We start from the raw sequence: 17,264 nt of genomic DNA, 5'->3' as shown, positions 1-17,264 counted from the left end.
TGATAAATTAATTAGTTAATCGACAGAAAAAATATTAGCACAAATTTTGAAAACTGATTTAATGTTTGAAGTCATTTTTCAGACAAACACTGTTTTCCCACACACCACCACACTGGCACATTGATTTTCTGCTTCTATACCTGAAGTATTTTCGCGTTATGAAGGTCAGACAAAACATTTGAAGACGTCACCTGATAACTGAAGCTGTGACGGCCATTTTTACACTATTTTCATATGTCGTAGATCAAATGATTAATCTACACAATTATAATAATCATTAGATGCAGTTTTCATTTTACTTTTTAATCTCTACGTAGTGATAGTTTGCCAGTATCAGCATTAATAGACAGTCTCACACTGAATGCTTGTCTGTTGTGTGACTGGATTTGCTTTGACTTGATTGGTAAGTAGTCAGATTATCTACAGGATCTATATTCAGAAGTGGAATCTAAATATCTCTTTTTATTAACTCCCTGGAGCCATCTTCTACTGGCAAAGCTGTCAGCTTTCTAGAACATGGCTAGTATCTCTCTTTATTTGGAAAAAAGAAAAATCACAGACACTCACGAGCAACATATTTCTCTATTAATCCTAATGAAATTTTTTACAAAATTGCAATTTACAGGGGGCGTCAGTGCTAACTGTGGTGCTAAAGCATTTCTCTACTGTAGTCGTAGCAAAAAGTAACAGTCCTTTACATCACATTATTTACAGCCTCGACACCTGAATCACAAACTGACGACAGAGGAAATGCACTACACTCCTGTTGAGACACATGTTAATACAGAGGTGCACAGACATGATGATGGAACGAGCAGATAATATGCATCATTTGTTCGGTATGGAGTTCTGACAGGAAGTTTAAAAAGAGGAAAGACATTTCTTAGTGTGGCAGGAGTCAACATGTTTGGATGAGGGACAGATGAGTTTCCTGCAGAGGTGAAGACCAGTTTAACGACTTCCTGATGCTCATTAACGGATCGTTGCAAGTGCGGAGAAAAATATTAGAGTCTGTGGAGGCGGAAGAAGGCAGTTTGTTCTCCTCCTGTGGTCATCGTTCATTTCTTTCCCTTGCCTTTGCCCTTTCCTTTGCCCTTCCCCTTCCCAGAATCTTCTTTCTTCTCTTTCTTTACCTCCTTGGTGGCTTTGGCCTTCTTCTGCTGCACAGAAGAACAAGACATAGACAACATTTAAGAACACAGAAAGATAAAAACACACAAAATAAAATGTGCAGTGGTTTTGCACATTTGAGGGCTCTTACTTTGATCATGGCGTCAGTTTTCAGGTTGTCTCCCTCTTCCTCAGACTCCTGCCCTTCCTTGTCCACCTCCTCGCCTCCCAACTCCGACTCCCCGCTGCCGCCAACACCACGACGGCCCTTCTTCACTACTTGAAGGGAATACGGCGTCAGATGCACGTCTTTGTTGTAGGTCCTTGTGAATGCTGCCTTCACCTAGGAGGAGACAGACAGCAGAGGTGTCAAAAAGGCCAAAATCTGTGTTTTATTTTGTAAAGCTGCAGGATCGGATGAATGCTGATCGCATCAAGCTACACCACAGAAGAAGAAATGGGCACTGGAGAGCATGATGTCTTTTTGATACAGTCACTGGGAGTTGCCAAAGTGGGAATTGTTCAAATCCTACATGTAGGGGCTTTAAATTTAATCTGGAGAACCACTCACACCAGTTAAGGTGCGTATTGTAGTTATAAGCAGGTAAATAAAGCAGAATGAAACTCGGATATGCTGCAAGTTTCATCAACCAATCAAAGTAGCCTAAACTAGCCAGATACATGACTTTAAAGGACCATCTCAAAAATCCAAAATACACCCCCTCTCTCGCCTCCTGCTGACCTTGGAGTCAAGTTTGGAGTAGGGGTCTTGCTGTCCGCCCCAGACACTGATCTCCATGATGCTGTCCACGTCTTCCTTGATGAGCTGATAGTCGTCTAGCATCTGCACGGCTTGGGCGGCGCCCTCCGCTCCGTGCCTCTGAAGTGGGGTCAACAGCGCCTGCCGCATGTAGTGCAGGTAGTCCAGGTTCACCGCCTGTCTGCTGCTCATCGTCCTGCAGGATCCAGACAAATAAAACATTCAAGTGTGATGTTTTGTTTGTGTAAACAGTTAAAAGACAGCGATCGAGGTCTACTCACTTTAAACCCATGTGAGAGGCCAACTCCTGGACGATGCGGGAATGTTTAGTGGTGGAGGAGTGTTTTCCGAGCCAGCTGGGGAAGGTGGGGAAATGACTCATGTAGCCTCTCATGAGCTCGCCTGGCAGCACGCTGGCATAGATCGCCTGCAGGCGCACATACAGGCCAACACGATGAGCACAGGAGCTTGTAAATAAGCTTGTGATACAGCATGAGCATGTTTACAATAATTAATGATATACCTGGGTGGGCAACAGTGACCAGTTCTGCCTGGAGCGGATCTGTCTGTCCACCAGGTCTCCGTCAGAGATGGAGTCAGCCGTCTTGCTGAGCAACACCAGGTGGGACTTCAGATCACCACTGTGAGAAGAGAAACATTCAGTTCGACATTTTTGTTGTCTCGAGTGTTAATGAAGTGAGAGGTGGTGATTAGCTTAGCTTAGCATAAAGATTGGAAACGGGTGGAAACAGCGAGCCTCTCTCACCCTGCAGCCCTCGGCCGAACATGCGGATAGTTCTCTTGGACAAAGAGCGGCGCTAGCGAGTAGTCGTGGAAGAAGAGGTCCGACTTGTCCATGAGGCTCATGTGGGCCGTCTCATCACCTGCGGCGAACACCTTCCTACAAACGTCAAATGGCCCGATCTTCATGTCCTTGCGAGCTCTGGCTGCGTCAGACTTGCACTGGTCGTACGTCATCACCTTGTCTTTGGACGACCACATGCTCAGGTTGTGGATCACCTGGAGACAAAACAGCCAGCGTGATGAGAGGAGAGTGAAAACATAACCGCAGTATGAATCGACTTTTAAGATATTGTGTCTACTTTTACCTGTCGGACGTCCTGATTGGAGGCTAGGATAATTTCGTTAAGTGCTGGGGGCGGGATCTTGATTCCCTCCTTGTAAGCGATAGACATCATGGCTCCCTGAACAGGAAAAGGGAAAAAAGTGAAGGAAACTAAGTCTCATGAATCTGATAGAGAGAATTATTAATTAATTAATAATATATAATAAACCCTGTGTGTGTGTGAGTACCTTGATCTGTTCCACTCGCGGCCTCTGGAAGCGCAGATCGAAGCAGTGGTTGGACAGTGATCTGATCTTCATGTGGTTGCGATCATTACACATGCAGATGATGGGAATCTTTGTATTTTTGATCAGGCCGATCATCTCCTACAGGAGGACAAAGGTCAGGGGTCAGTGTCAAGAAAACGAGATGTCTTTGTCCGCATGTTGCCATTTTGAGTACCTTTCTCCTGAGGTATGATCAACCACCAATTTAACTTCATCAAAATGTCAGAAATCTTTCCAGACTATCATAAAAATGTGTTTTTTTTACCTGAATCCCTCCACGGTCCTCGTTGCCAGCCATGCCATCGATCTCATCCATGATCAGGACGTGTTTACTGGTCACCGTTTGAGATGTGCCTACGAAACACACACCAACAGTTTCATATTACACACAGTATTCACTTCACTTCAAGAAGAACAGTATGCTGTATTAATTCTTTAAGAGAAAAATAATTTCACCTCTTTAGAGAAGAACAAAATCTTCAACAGATGGAGCTAAACCTGTAAATATGGCATGTGCTATAGTGAAGGTAGCAACACCTCTACTCTACAGTCACTATTTTTAGAGAGGTTTAATTTTAGAAATATTCTTAGTTTGCTCATAGTTTTTCTTTTACTACCTCCACAGGGTCAAAGTGCTACAGGCATCAATTTTCTTCACAACGTTGTTCTGAGATGTAGCTGCTCCACAATTAAAACCTTACTCTTTACACCCTTTTCTCAATGATTCCTCGAGTGTACATATCAAACAATTAAATACATTACATTACACACCAAAAAGACATCAGTGCACTGAAACAGTAAAGAGTTATTTCATCATATAAGCACATATCTGACAACACCGATCCTGATAAATCTGTGATAGATTCAGCTGATAAAAGTGGTTGACCAATTTACCGGTTGGGCTTTTCTTTTCTGGAGAAATAAGCCCATCATTGTAGGTTAATGTAGATTAAAATGTGTAGCAGACAGAAACACAGAGAAACAAAAGTGAAATCACCTTTGTAGAAGCTCTCGATGCTGGTGTTGTTAAGTGACTCAGCGACGACTTCCTTCAGGCTGTTTTTGCTGCGAGTGCAGCTGGCGTTCATCTCCACAAAGCTGAAGCCCAACTCCTGCAGGCCAACACACAAGACACAGTCAAAAACAGACTGAGATCCATTTGTCCAATGTGGGAGTCATGGATGTAGCAATACAGACCAGTGTAAAGACACAGAAAAACAAAGAAAAAACACCCCAAAACGTGTGTGTGTGTTTTCAGACTGACCTCACAGACCAGGGCAGCTGTGGTGGTCTTCCCCACTCCCGGTGGTCCAGAGAGCAAGGCAGCTTTGTATCCTGAACCATCATCTTTACCTCCAAACTTACCGAACCTCGCAGCTGCGCAGCAAGAAACAGGAAACAAAGACAACATGAAACAAAATTAGCTTCTAATTTCTATCATTATTCTGCTCACACACCCTCACAACATGAACAGAGCTAAACCATCAGATACCTGCTGGCTTGGAGGCACCCCCGCTGTGATGTTTGTACCAGTCCTTCAGCCAGCGGAGTAGCTTATTGGCACAGCTCTGGTCTCCCTGCTGACCAATCACAGTCTTCAGAGAGAGCGGGCGGTACTTGTCCACCCACAGCAGACTCTCTCCGGACGTTGATGGGGATGATGCTGTAGGGGCTGACGATGAAGAGGAGGAGGAGAGGCCCAGCTCCCTCCGGGCTGTGTGACGTGAACCTCTCCCAGGTGGTGTGCCGCCATCTTTGGTCCTGGCAGCGTGGCCTAGAGCCAAGCCGGTCTTTGAAGGGCTCGGGGTGTGAGGGGACCTGGAGTTACCCTTAGAGGGAGATATCTTCTGGGCTGTGGGGGTCCTCTTCGAGGTCTTGCTGGGAGGTGTCCTGGTCTTTGAGGCTTTGCTCTGAAAATATTAAACATAAAAATCTTTTTTTTTGACATTTGACATTTTCTGTGTTAAAATTACACCAGTGTAATGAAATGACTCTTAAACAACATGATTCAAGTGAAAATACGAGCGCTGACCTCAGCCTCTGCAGCAATCTCGTACTTGGACTTCTTTCCCGGTTTGGTTCTGATCAGCTCCAACAAACCGTCCTCGTCCAGGATCGTGGTGCCAAGACTCTCCGCCTGATTAGAGCCAATCGTACAAACAAACACATTCACTGTATTTGATGGATGGATACAGGAAATAGTGCAGTTGCTGTTGCTTGATACTTATTAATTATTTTTTGGAGCGTATACATCCCTAGTCCTGTCACCATAATTACATTATATTATTATATACAAATGTGCTACATTAGCATATTTTATGAGCTATTCCTGTTTCTTCTTTTTTTTTTTTAAAGAAAGAATTCAATTGGTTGCATCTTCCCTACATTTACCACAACTATTAAAGTTCAATCATTTCCATACAGACCCATTGATTCTTATTTTCTTACTCTTAATGATAACTATTTTGTTTTAAAAACAATCCCATACACATCCATTACATTTACGGCACAGCTGAAACTCCATTCAAATGTATATATATTCTGTAATGTATTAAAACCTAATGCTGAAGTATCATTCAGCTTCCATTCGCATCCACAGCATCTACAGCATCTACAGCTCAGTCAAATAATAAGGTTAATTAGTTTTTATTTCTTTATAAAGTTATCCAAAAATCAGGCCAATCAGCCTCAGTGCTCTCAGCAGTAAACATATTTTCTTCAAGAAATGCTTCTCTAGGTCTGGTTTGAACATTGCTACCAAAATAAGCACGTAAATGTAGGTAATCTAAACATGGATGAACCCGCTAAAAATCGGCGATTAAAGTTTGAGGGGTTTTTTTCCCTTAAACTGGTGCCTCACATTCAACATCACAAAGTGCCGTACAACAGGGAACAGTACAAGTCAGCACGGAGACCAGTGAGAATACTGTGATTACTTCATCTTATCTTTTCCTTTGGTCTCTCTTTCAATCTCAACACTGACTGAACAATGTTCGAGCGCTGCTTTAACAGAGACAGATGGGAAAGTATTTATGCATCAACATCCTCAACGTCAACCACGCCATAGCATCATGTCGGAGAAGGGACGAAAAAGCATGTCCACTGGGATGTTTGTTTCTATAAGAATGAATGCTGATTAAACTCTTTCTCAATAAAAGACAAAAGCCAGATGCCGCTGGCTGATAGCATGTCAATCACCTTCTCGAGCTTCGAGACTCCGCTGTCTCTGCCCTGCACCAGGTAGGTCGTCTTCTTGCTGATGCTGACAGTCACCTTGCCTCCATAACGCTCGATGAGGGATTTGGCATCGTCCCTCTCCATAGACTCCAGGACCCCCGTCACCACAAACACACAGCCCTCCAGACAGTTGTCTTCACCCTGGACACACACACACACACACATCATACAGTTAGTGATTAAACAAGATAAGATGGTGGTCAGCTAAACGAAGGGTTTTTCTCTGTGTTACCTGAGGAATTTCCTTGGAGCCCAGAGCTCGTGGTCCGTCTCTGTTGAGGAAGTTCCTGTAAGCAGAAGTGTTCATCTTCTTCTTCTCTGCGTCATCAGGACTCGTATTTGTGCTCTGATTTAGAGACAGGGAGGACATTCAACGTGTTTTTAAATTCGTTTTTCACTTGTTTTACTTTGTGTTTATGTTCTTTGCGTTTTATCATGAGTTTCTATTTCTCTGCTCCTTCGGGGACCTATAAATTGATTGATACAGTTGATCATGACATTGCCACTATACATTATAGCAGACAGATGAGGCATCCAACTTGCTCACCTCTGGTTTCTTGGGAGAAATTTTAACTGCAGCGGGCGTGGTTCCTGTTTTGGGTGTGAACTTCATGTCTGAGCTCGACGAAGTGACGGGCTCCTGTTTGGGAGAGATTTTAATTTTTGTGGGTGAAATTGGTGTTTTGCTCTTCTGCCCTTCATTTCTGTCTTCATCTCTTTTCTTCATCATGGCCAGTTTGGAGCTGGTTTTGACGGGAGCTTGGCTCTTCTTAGGAGACGGACTAATCACATCCTCCAACACGCTGCCCCTTTGACGGGTCTTTGACGGGCTGCTCGTGCTGGCAGCAGCAGAGTCTGTACTGCTCCTTTTGGGAAGTGCGGCAGGAGCTGGTTTTTCATCCGAGCCTTTACGAGCCTGGATAGGGACACACACATAAAAAATTACATTTGACATTCACTAACATTAAAAGTGAATGCGCCTTTGTGTTGTTGTTTTTTTAAATAACCTTTTTCGCTTGAGGCTCGTCATCCAGCATGGCCAGTGTTCTGGCAAACTCCTCATCCTCATGGACTTGTTTCTCCAGCTTAGGGAAGTCAGAGTGAAGAAGAAGCTTGAGAAAAGCAGAAGGCAAGCTCGACTATTACTATTGCTTCTTGGATTTTTACATTCAAGGATTCAAGCAAAAATTAATTAATCATTCAGAATTTCAGTAAATCACTTAAAGATTCATGACATTCAAAACCATTTCCAAGCTTTAGAGGCAAACTTTCAAAGTTTTGCAAGCTTTCAATGACTGCACCTGCCCTCATATTTCTATGGGCAGTTATAGTGGGTAAAACATTAGAAATGCTGACTGTCAATATCAATTAATTTATAGATTATTTTCACAGATAAGTTGATTTGTCTAGAAATCAAAAATGGCCTTTATGAGCTCAAAAGGCTCAACATTAGGTAGTGAAACTGCATGTTTTATCTTACAGCCTACAACCCGAAGATATTCAGTTTACAACCAGTAAAGCATCAAATCATCACATTTTATTTTTTATATTTAGTTTGGCCCTTTCATGGCTTTATTTGAGAGTATGGCTGGAAGAATGACAGGAAATGGGATAAGAGAGAGGGGGACTGACATGCAGCAAAGAGCCACAGGTTGGATTTGAATCCTGGGCAGCTGCCGCGAGGACAACGCCTCTATAAATGGGGCACCTGCTCTACCAGATGAGCTACTAGGAAGACCCAAATCATCACATTTTTTAAATATTCAACATAAAAAAATGACTGAAACACTGAATTGAGTTGGCAAAAAATGGTTGAAAATAGATTATTCTGTCAATCAACTAATCAATCAATCAATCAATCTAATCACCCACTTGTTTTAGCTGTAATCACTAGTGCAATGAACAAACAGCCTACCTCCATCTCCTCGTCCATCTGCAGCGCTCTGGCGATTTGTTCATCACTCAGATCATCCATGTCCTGAGTCGGCTGAGGAGAAGATGAGTTCACAAAGTCAGTTTGTTGTAAGAATCCTTTTTGATACTTGCTTAAAAAGGATGAAAAAGCAGTTCATGAGAAGAGTGAAAACAGGAAGAAATCCCTCAGGACTCACAGCCTTTCGTTTGGTGCTGGCTACGAGCTTCTTATCTGAGCGCTGAATAGTTGCGCTGCCGAAGTAGTCGAGCACTGAGGTGGGGGTTTGTTTGGGCTGAGGAGGCGGGGCTGACTTAGGGGTGACAGGAGACTTCGCTGCAGTTTTCCCCTGGGTGGATGTTGGTCTGACAGGAGACTTCAGACCCCCTATTGCTCCTGGACGAGCGCTCACTGCATCCGACTTTGTCGGTTTGGCCATGCCGTTCTGCTTGGGTTTGGATGCTTTCTTCAAGGTCTGAAAGTTGTCACTGTCTGAATCTACAAACACAAAGATAAATATCCTCTCAACACACATTTTCCATGAATTACATTAAACATCATGCCTCATGTTCAATCTGGCTGGATCTTTTTACAAATGAGTTTGAGTCTCGCAAATTTTAAAGGGGACATATTCTGCAAAACTCACTTTTTCCTTGCTTTAGTATGTATATTTGCGTATCTAGAGTGCCTCCCCACCCCGTAAGAGTGATTTTCAACAACTAAGTCAATGTTTTGTAAACTACTGGAGTCAGGAATTGAGTCTCTAAACGAGCCACTTGGATTTCACCCGGACTGTTACGCAACAGTCCGGGTGATTTGAATCTCCTCCCACACTACGCCAGCTACCTGAACAAGGATCCGCCATTTTCTCGTTCTCGCTTACTTGTACACGTCAGCCTGACCGCTACCATGTACAACCGGATGCACGGATCCTCATGTTTCGCTACATCGCCTCCCTACAAAAGAGGATATCAGAGCGAAGTGGCTACTTTTTATTCATCAGAGAAACGTCCTAGCTTCAGAGATGATGTAAGTATTTATTTAACAGTATAGTTTGTGTTACTTTTGCCGTTTAGCACACAAGCTAATGCTAAGCGTCGATGTAAATATGAAGCTGAACTAACGTTCCATGTGAAGTTATCAACGTTGAACATGTGGAGGAGACGGTATGAAATGGTCTTAATTGTTAGCGGCCAGTGAGCTACTGTCCCGCCGTGAACACGCAGAGGAGATTGTATGAAATGGTCTCAGTTGTTAGCGGCTGGTGAGCTACTGTCCCGCCGTGAACACGCAGAGGAGATTGTATGAAATGACTTTTACATTTGGACCAAAAGTTTGCATGGAGACAGGAAGAGTTTAATAATGATGATGAGATCCAAGATGGCTGCTGGTTAGATGCACTGGGTCATTCAGCTCTACCAATCCATCAAAAATCATGAAAATAAGTAGACATCCATGCAGTTGAGCAACATCTCCAGGCTTGTGAGAAAGATAAAAGTCAAACTGCTGGATTATTTTTTGTGATTTTGGAACTGTTGGAGACTTTTTGATGACATGTGCTGCAATGCACTGACACACCAGCAATACTGGATTACCTGGAATCTTGCCAATAAAGTGGATTTTGTATACTTTGAAAGTACTTTCATCACTAACTAAAGAATGGCTACTAAGAAGTTAGCTGAAGAGATGGAAGAGGTGAAAAAGTCTCTGAATTTCATGTCAGAGGAACTGAGTAAGGTAGCAAAACAACAAATGGGCCTACTGGATTTAATTGATGAAGTGCGGCAACTGAAGGCATTAACTAAAGACAAAGACAAGAAGATTGAAGAGCTTGAAAGAAGAGTGGAAGATTTGGAGCAGTATTCAAGGATGGACGACCTGGTGATTTCTGGGCTTGAGACAACCCACCGCTCCTATGCACGGATCACAGCAGGTGACAAGGAGGGGGAAGATGCACCAAGAGATGAACTGCTCACGCTTGAGCAGCAAGTCATCAAGTTCTTCAACAACAAAGGAATTCCTGTAAACAGTACAAGTATAGCTGCTTGCCACACCATTTGTGCTGCTTGCCACTCAGTTGTTCGCGGACTGTGAGCTACTGTCCCGCCGTGAACACGCAGAGGAGACGATGTGAAATGTCTCAGCTGTTCGCGGACTGTGAGCTACTGTCCCGCCGTGAACACGCAGAGGAGACGGAATGAAATGGTCTGTTATTCATGGCCAGTGAGCTACGTTAATTGATTAGCATGTTGTGCTAAAGGACTGTGTGAGACGCCCAGGAGTAACTTGGCGGTCGAACAACTTCCTGTGTGTTGGTATACATGTAATACGTGTGTAGCATTAGCTGCTGGCATGAGAGACCAGACCTGAGAGCACCAAAACGTTATCTGCAGTAAAGCAATCACTACTTTGTTTTGGAGCTGGAGACAGGGGCTACCTGCTACATGTCTGCTGTGCTACCATCAGTTATATGCAGGCACAGACACAGAAAAGTTGCTTCGCGTTGTGTATTGCTCGTTGCCATGGTCACGCGATGCCGTCCTCACGTCTTCCGCCCGGCAGGAAGAGGTGGGCGGCGCATGCAGTAGCTCATTAGCATTGAAGGGAAAGGCACTCAAACCGGCCACTTAGAGCAGGGCTGTGAAACTGGTGTGTAAACAACCCTGCTGTGCTCAATACTTTGGTTTTTTCGACCAAAGCATGTTACTATCATTTCATTCAGACATCAAGGAACCATGTCAACAAGCAGAAATGAACATAATATGTCACCTTTAAAACATGACCACATGAATGTTTATATTTTACCTGTTCCACTTAAATTTGGATTTAAAACATTTATTGTTTTTTATATGAGCTCTATAAATTAACTGATTGACTCAACATGGCAAGTAATGAATTAGATAAATCCTGAGCATAGATATATTTAAAAGAAAAGTTTCCCTTTGCAGTCACCAAGGTAATCACAACATGGATCTGTGATACGACGATAAACCAAAGTCCCATTACCTGTTTCAGAGACATACTGCACAGGATCTTTTTTGGGAGGTGGCTCCATCTTGTTCGTCTTCTGTTTATCTTTGGGGGATTTCTTTGACTTCTTCACTTCCTCATCCTCTGAGTCTGGAGAGACAAAAATAGAAAATGTGCCAAGAAGAAAAGATGCAAGGGGGAGAAGCAGCAAATCCAGCTGTCATTTGTAGCTTATCAAAAAGTTCAGTTTGTGCCTCTTACAGAGCTAAGCATCTCATTCTTCTCCTTACATAAGGTTATTTAACAACACTTACAGCTATTCAAAAAGGTATTTACAGAATCCCTCAAAACTCTTATAACTATCTGGATAAAAACATTTTAAGAGATTTTTAGATTTTTAAATTAAATCTTTAAAAAAGATTTTCAACCTGTTTCCCAGTTTCACTTATATTTCCTATTCCAAACAAAGCTGGAAATGACATATCTCCTTGCTCATTTTGTACTTCATTAATCAAACTTTAAACTTTTACTATTGTTAAAATTTTTGTGTAAAGAGGCAAAGAGGTGTGTCATTTCCTGTTTTAATTTGGACTACAATATAAGAGTCTTGCAGCAGCCAGAGTAGTTTTTTGAGGGGGAAATCACACAGTAATGAAATGACACAAACCTGATTCTATGACTGCGTGCTTCTTTCGCTTTTTCTCAGTATCCTTGCGTTTCTCCTCTGATTTGGAGCTTTTCACCTGCAGCACATAAAACCACGATAAAACCTGATGAATAAGATGGTGAAACAGAGGAAATACTACAAGAAAGAGGGCAGAAGATGAGCCCATCTCATGCCTTGGCGGTCTCTTTCTTCTTTTTCACTTCCTCGTCTGAAGAGAGGGGGTTCTTCTTCTTCTTCTTCTTCTCCTCTGTTGTGGTGTTTCCATTTGAGGCTGGTTTCTGCACAGCAGGCTTGGCTACAGTCGGCTGAAAGAACCGCCTGATGTCCTACACACACACACACACACACACACACACACACACACACACACACAATATATGACATGTTAATCTAATTAGAGTCAAATCGCCTGTCAATTGTGTATAATAAAAGGCAACGCTGCACTATTATACAAATACTGCAAATTGCTGGACTTGTCTGTACATTTCACTTTCTAACATTGATTTTTTCAGGAAAATGCACATCATTTAGTAAAGCTTCGATAACAAAACAGCACTCAAATGTCAACCATTACACGATAACAGAGCAAAAGTCGATCATCTTGCGTTTCTCGCTGAACTTTAAATCACTATTTTGACAAGTTTGTCCCCTTTAGCTGTAGCTAACACTGCCCACTTGACGTGCAGCAGCGCGCAGCTTTAACACGATAACAGGATTATTTTTCGCTTTATTTAACCCCTTTGTTTGTACACACAGCTCGCTGTCAGAGCGAGGAAGTGGTTTAAATTCGTAACATACCATTATGAAGAGGTTTTCTCGCTGTTTATAGTCAGTTACGATGTCAGAGAAGTGATGAAAACGTTCAACTGCTTGGCGCGAAGTAGGATTCTGCTGTCGCCAGGAGATGACGCACGCCCGGGAGATCGGCGTGCGTCTGTGCGTCACTCAGCTCTACGTGCCCATGTGTTTATATTAATACAAAAATATACAAGAAGAAAGAAAAGCAACAGACACCAACCAGACTCTGAGCATTTAATGTAGAGAGACAGACAGAAATATGACTCATGTCAATGTCATACTGTTTTACTTTGTTTATATTTGGCGGACCCTGCCACCTCATCTTATTTTCCTCTGAGAACAGCTTGTTTATTCAGTTATGGAAAAGATCAATATTTCTTTGTTTGTCTTATAAACTTCATAAATATTGTTAATATGAAAATCCTGAGTTTAACTTTCTTCTCCAAAACTACATATTGCCACTTAAGCACATCATGAATGTTCAATGTGTTGAAGTCAGGTGATGCTGGAGGACTCTTTGGTCTTCTTTCATCTTCAAGTTGTTCTTTTAAAGTTTTGAGATGTTCAGGTGCATTATCCTGCTGCAGTATGAATCCTTCTCCACAAAGATCAAACCAAAGGGTGTAGCATGTCTCTCCTTGTATTTCTCCTTGGTCAGGGTGGAGTCAATTTCTGTGCAGGTGTCCAGACTTGAATCTTCCCACCATGTCTCACTGTGGGTTTGACACTGTGGTATCACTCTCTCTTGTTATCTCCAGGGTTTCTGGAAAGCGTGTCAGTTGGAGAACATGAGTCTAGCCATGATTTAAATCTGAGAAAGCCTGTCTTTGCTTCATATAACAATTTGACTTCTGATACTTTCATTAATTTCCTGATAGTATCCAGGTTTACATTATCCGACTTTCCCCAGTTTTGATCCCAACTGTACACTCACAGGTCTGCTCACTGATGTCAATATCCTGTAGTGTATGATGCATTTTTCCAAAAATATGTGTGCAGGTTTAAGATTAGTCTCTAATCTTAAACCTGCACACATGTAAAGATTCTCCTTATGTGATGCAAACTGGTTTCAATACTCTTGGAGTGGGAGCCTGGCCTTCAACTATGTGATTGGCTGTAATGAACAAAAGGCAGAACAAGCAGGATGAAATGGCTTTTTGTGATTCAGATTTCACAAATTCATGGCTTATATTTTGCCTGTATCAATTCCCAAAGTTCTTCATGAAGTACAAGCAAAAAGGAAACAATGCTGCTATATTGTGATTTTCAGATGCAGATCAAGTCTCCTCCTTTCACATTTTAACTTTATTTGAATACTTTGGAGGCAAAGTGCCATCTCAACTGAACTCAGACCTACAGCTAAGCGAATCAAAAAATAAAGGAATCGGAGGACAGATTAATTGGAAAAGATGGTAAATTTATTGGTCAAAACAGGACATGGTGAACATTTATTCGACATCTTGCTCAACGACAGTGGTCCTTTCGCTGATGTAGATGCCGTCCAGGAACTTCCTGATGTCCTTCTTTCTGACCGTGGTGGCCTGTTGGATCAAGGCCGCTAAAATAAAAAAACACAAGAGCAGTGAGAAGCCTGAGACCTGATCACATGCAGCTGGTTTGATGAAATCGTTAGCACAAACTAAATTACTGTTGCTTGACAACTTGCATGACATTGGTGCCATTCAAACACATTGGGTTCTTTGGAAAACTTTAAAATAACTGATGTAACTACTCAGAAGTAGTAGTTGTGGTTATTGTTAAATTAAGACAATAAACTAAAGTCAAAAATGCAATGAGGTGCCTGAAGCAGTGAGCACACTTCGTGGTCCATACCATCATGCAATTGTATCTTTTTTTAAAACTGTGGCCCAAATTATAAAAAAGTTGATAACTTGATGTAATGGCAAAATACTTCAGCTTCATACATTTATGGTTTAGATGCTTTTCCTTTTCATGCAAACAAATTCAGTTATGAATCATGAGTCAGATCAAAAGAGCAGTTTAAGACATTTTAGGCTCCGGAAAATTATAATTGGCATAATTAGAAACAATTTCCTTGACAATTAAATCAGTATTAACATATTGCTAAGCCCCAACAGCACACATCCTTAAAATATATCTGCATCGCACAAGATAAAAATCGTAGACATCACTGGAGCAATGAAAAAAGACAAATTTGCATCACAAGCAAAACATGCAAAGCAGCAGGAGCATGCAACCAAATAGGCCACGAGGGAGGCATCGACGGCGTTGTCTAACCTCTATACGAGTGCAGGTGCAACTTTTACTGATCGGACTCCACTACTGTTCCCTTCTCAGACACGTAAATACCGTCCAAGAACTTTCTGATATCCTTATTTTTGACTGTGGTGGCCTGTTGGATCAGAGCAGCTGGAACAGAGAGAGGTTGGGATAATGAGCAACACATCACGTCAAACAGCACTACAATCATTACAGAGGAGGTTGGAGGAAAGACACTGAGGAGAGGAGAGTGCTACAGATGCACTGCAGTACAAAGGTAGTGACAGTTTTGTAGTTTTGGCTATAGTTCACATTTGTAATTAATTCAATTTCATTTTTTTTTTAAAAAGCCTTATTTTAATACACAACCCCACAACTTTGAGGGGACCAAACTGTATTGGGCAAAAACATAATATAAATATTTTCAAATCTGCTGTAATCAAAGTCTGCAAGATACAAACCAGCAATTTATTTCTAGTGATGCTCTGCCAGGCTTCAGCAGCTTTGTACCTTCAACCAGGTTTACATCAAGTGATATAAAGTGATAGACTTGATCACTCATTACACTTCGTCTTCCTTGTTAAGGATTTTTGCGATGTTGTGCACTCAACTCCTACACTTAAGCTGAAAGGAAGCAGTCTAATTATTTAATTCTTCATCCAATGTGCTTAAGTACAGAGCCAAAAACTAAGAAAGATGTCACGTCCTATTTACAAACACTGTACCAGTGGAAACAGGAGTTGGGTTCACATCAAAACCTACAGATATATCAGTAAAACCTAAAACTGAGGTATTGTTGTACATTACATTGGAGAATAAAGGTATGGGACATCATTCTTGACATAGATAATCAGAGTCAGTGGGTTGCGAGGTATACCTGAGGTGCTGTGAGATAAAAATAATTTTGTTGAGAATTATTTAATAAACAGAAAGTAGAGTGAATTTGTGTTCAACTATGGCTGATCATCAGTACGCTTCACCATCGCCTGGTCAGGGTTCACTACATCACTTGTTACAAGAAGTGCTCACAGCTCAGCATTACGTAACCTTTGACAGGAAGGCTACAGGTGGATTTTGCTTAAATATAAACTGTAACAAGCCTAAAAAGTTTGGGAACCACTGACGCCATTTATCTCTAATCACTGTAATATGAAAAATACTAATGGTACTGGAATTTACTTAATGTTACCATATGTATTAAAAAAAACTAATCACAGTGTGGGTCAATCACAACATTTGGACATCAAAGTGCTGCAGAAATGTCTACAGGGAGGTACCAGCCCTCTGCCAATCACATGTCACCAACAGCTTTCCTGCTTTCTGTTTACCTTTTGTTTGATAGAACGAAAAAGTATTTTACTCCAAGTTGTGGTGTGTTATGAATGCTTCCTCTCTAATGTGGAGAAAAATGACAGTCATGAAGAACAACTGTAGAGAAAAAAGGTGCACAGCATACCTGAGTTTGACACCAGCTCAATGTCGTTACCCTCCAGCACCAGCTCGTCCTTCTGGGCAGCTGAGACTGTACAGTTCACACCTGGAAGACAGAGAAAAAATTTTTTTATTCCCACTCCCCGAGTCAGGCATAGACAGGGCAGCCTACACTGCAGCCGAGCCCTCAATGGGTCCTTAGCTGTGCACACGGCACTCTCTAGCAACCCTATTCTCAGTTGAGTCATGTCTGCGTGCATCAGGTAAGTGTTCCTTGTTCTTATTTGTTAACTAAATAGGTAAGGATGTCTAGCTCACATATACAGCACTTCATGCTGAGAATGTGTAATTTCTATTGATGAAGAAATCAAAGCCAAGTGGATTTAAACCGAAAGTGGATTGACAAATAGAAGAAAACCAGTCCATTTCAAGTTTGGACAGGTGCTGAACAAAAACATCCGCATGTAACTTCACACTCACCACTCCTCATACGGACACGGCGGATGTACTTCTCTCCCAGGAAGTTCCTGATCTCCACCATAGTTCCACTCTCCTGAATGACCACGTTGATGGGGAAATGAGCGTACACGGAGCGCATTTTGTAGCGGAAACCCTGCAGTCAGACAAGAGGCAATGAGCCATTCATTAAATGAATTGTTCTCCCAACAATAACCTGCTGTATGGCTTTACAGCCACACAACAAATCATGACCACAAAATAAACTAATCCTACAATGGTCATAGAGCGTACTGTACCGGTCGGACAGTACTAAAGGTAGCCATTTT

General features: G+C 42.0%; 1 protein-coding gene across 2 annotated transcripts; it reads right to left on the bottom strand.

Moving 5' to 3' along the window:
• Nucleotides 1–501: 501 nt before the first annotated feature.
• On the bottom strand, nucleotides 502–12,918 carry rfc1 (replication factor C (activator 1) 1). 2 transcript variants are annotated; one of them, XM_084342813.1, is made up of 23 exons: nucleotides 12,808–12,918; nucleotides 12,183–12,335; nucleotides 12,010–12,085; nucleotides 11,379–11,492; nucleotides 8,572–8,870; nucleotides 8,376–8,447; nucleotides 7,468–7,572; nucleotides 7,008–7,376; nucleotides 6,693–6,806; nucleotides 6,422–6,601; nucleotides 5,256–5,360; nucleotides 4,716–5,133; nucleotides 4,488–4,600; nucleotides 4,221–4,335; nucleotides 3,489–3,577; nucleotides 3,185–3,322; nucleotides 2,980–3,075; nucleotides 2,637–2,890; nucleotides 2,394–2,511; nucleotides 2,152–2,297; nucleotides 1,853–2,066; nucleotides 1,262–1,453; nucleotides 502–1,160 (listed from the first exon to the last, which is right to left on the bottom strand). In XM_084342813.1, the coding sequence occupies exons 1-23, from the start codon at nucleotides 12,808–12,810 to the stop codon at nucleotides 1,059–1,061; spliced, it is 3,585 nt and encodes a 1,194-aa protein (XP_084198939.1). In that variant the 5' UTR covers nucleotides 12,811–12,918; the 3' UTR covers nucleotides 502–1,058. The 2 variants fall into 2 exon arrangements, with proteins under 2 accessions (XP_084198939.1, XP_084198940.1); XM_084342814.1 differs by having other exon boundaries at nucleotides 7,468–7,545; nucleotides 12,808–12,917.
• Between the last annotated feature and the right edge of the window lie 4,346 nt (nucleotides 12,919–17,264).

The sequence above is a fragment of the Pagrus pagrus genome, assembly GCF_965226575.1.
Source record: "Pagrus pagrus genome assembly, chromosome: 2".
NCBI lineage: Eukaryota > Metazoa > Chordata > Actinopteri > Spariformes > Sparidae > Pagrus > Pagrus pagrus.
This window is presented reverse-complemented; position numbering and strand designations above follow the sequence as displayed.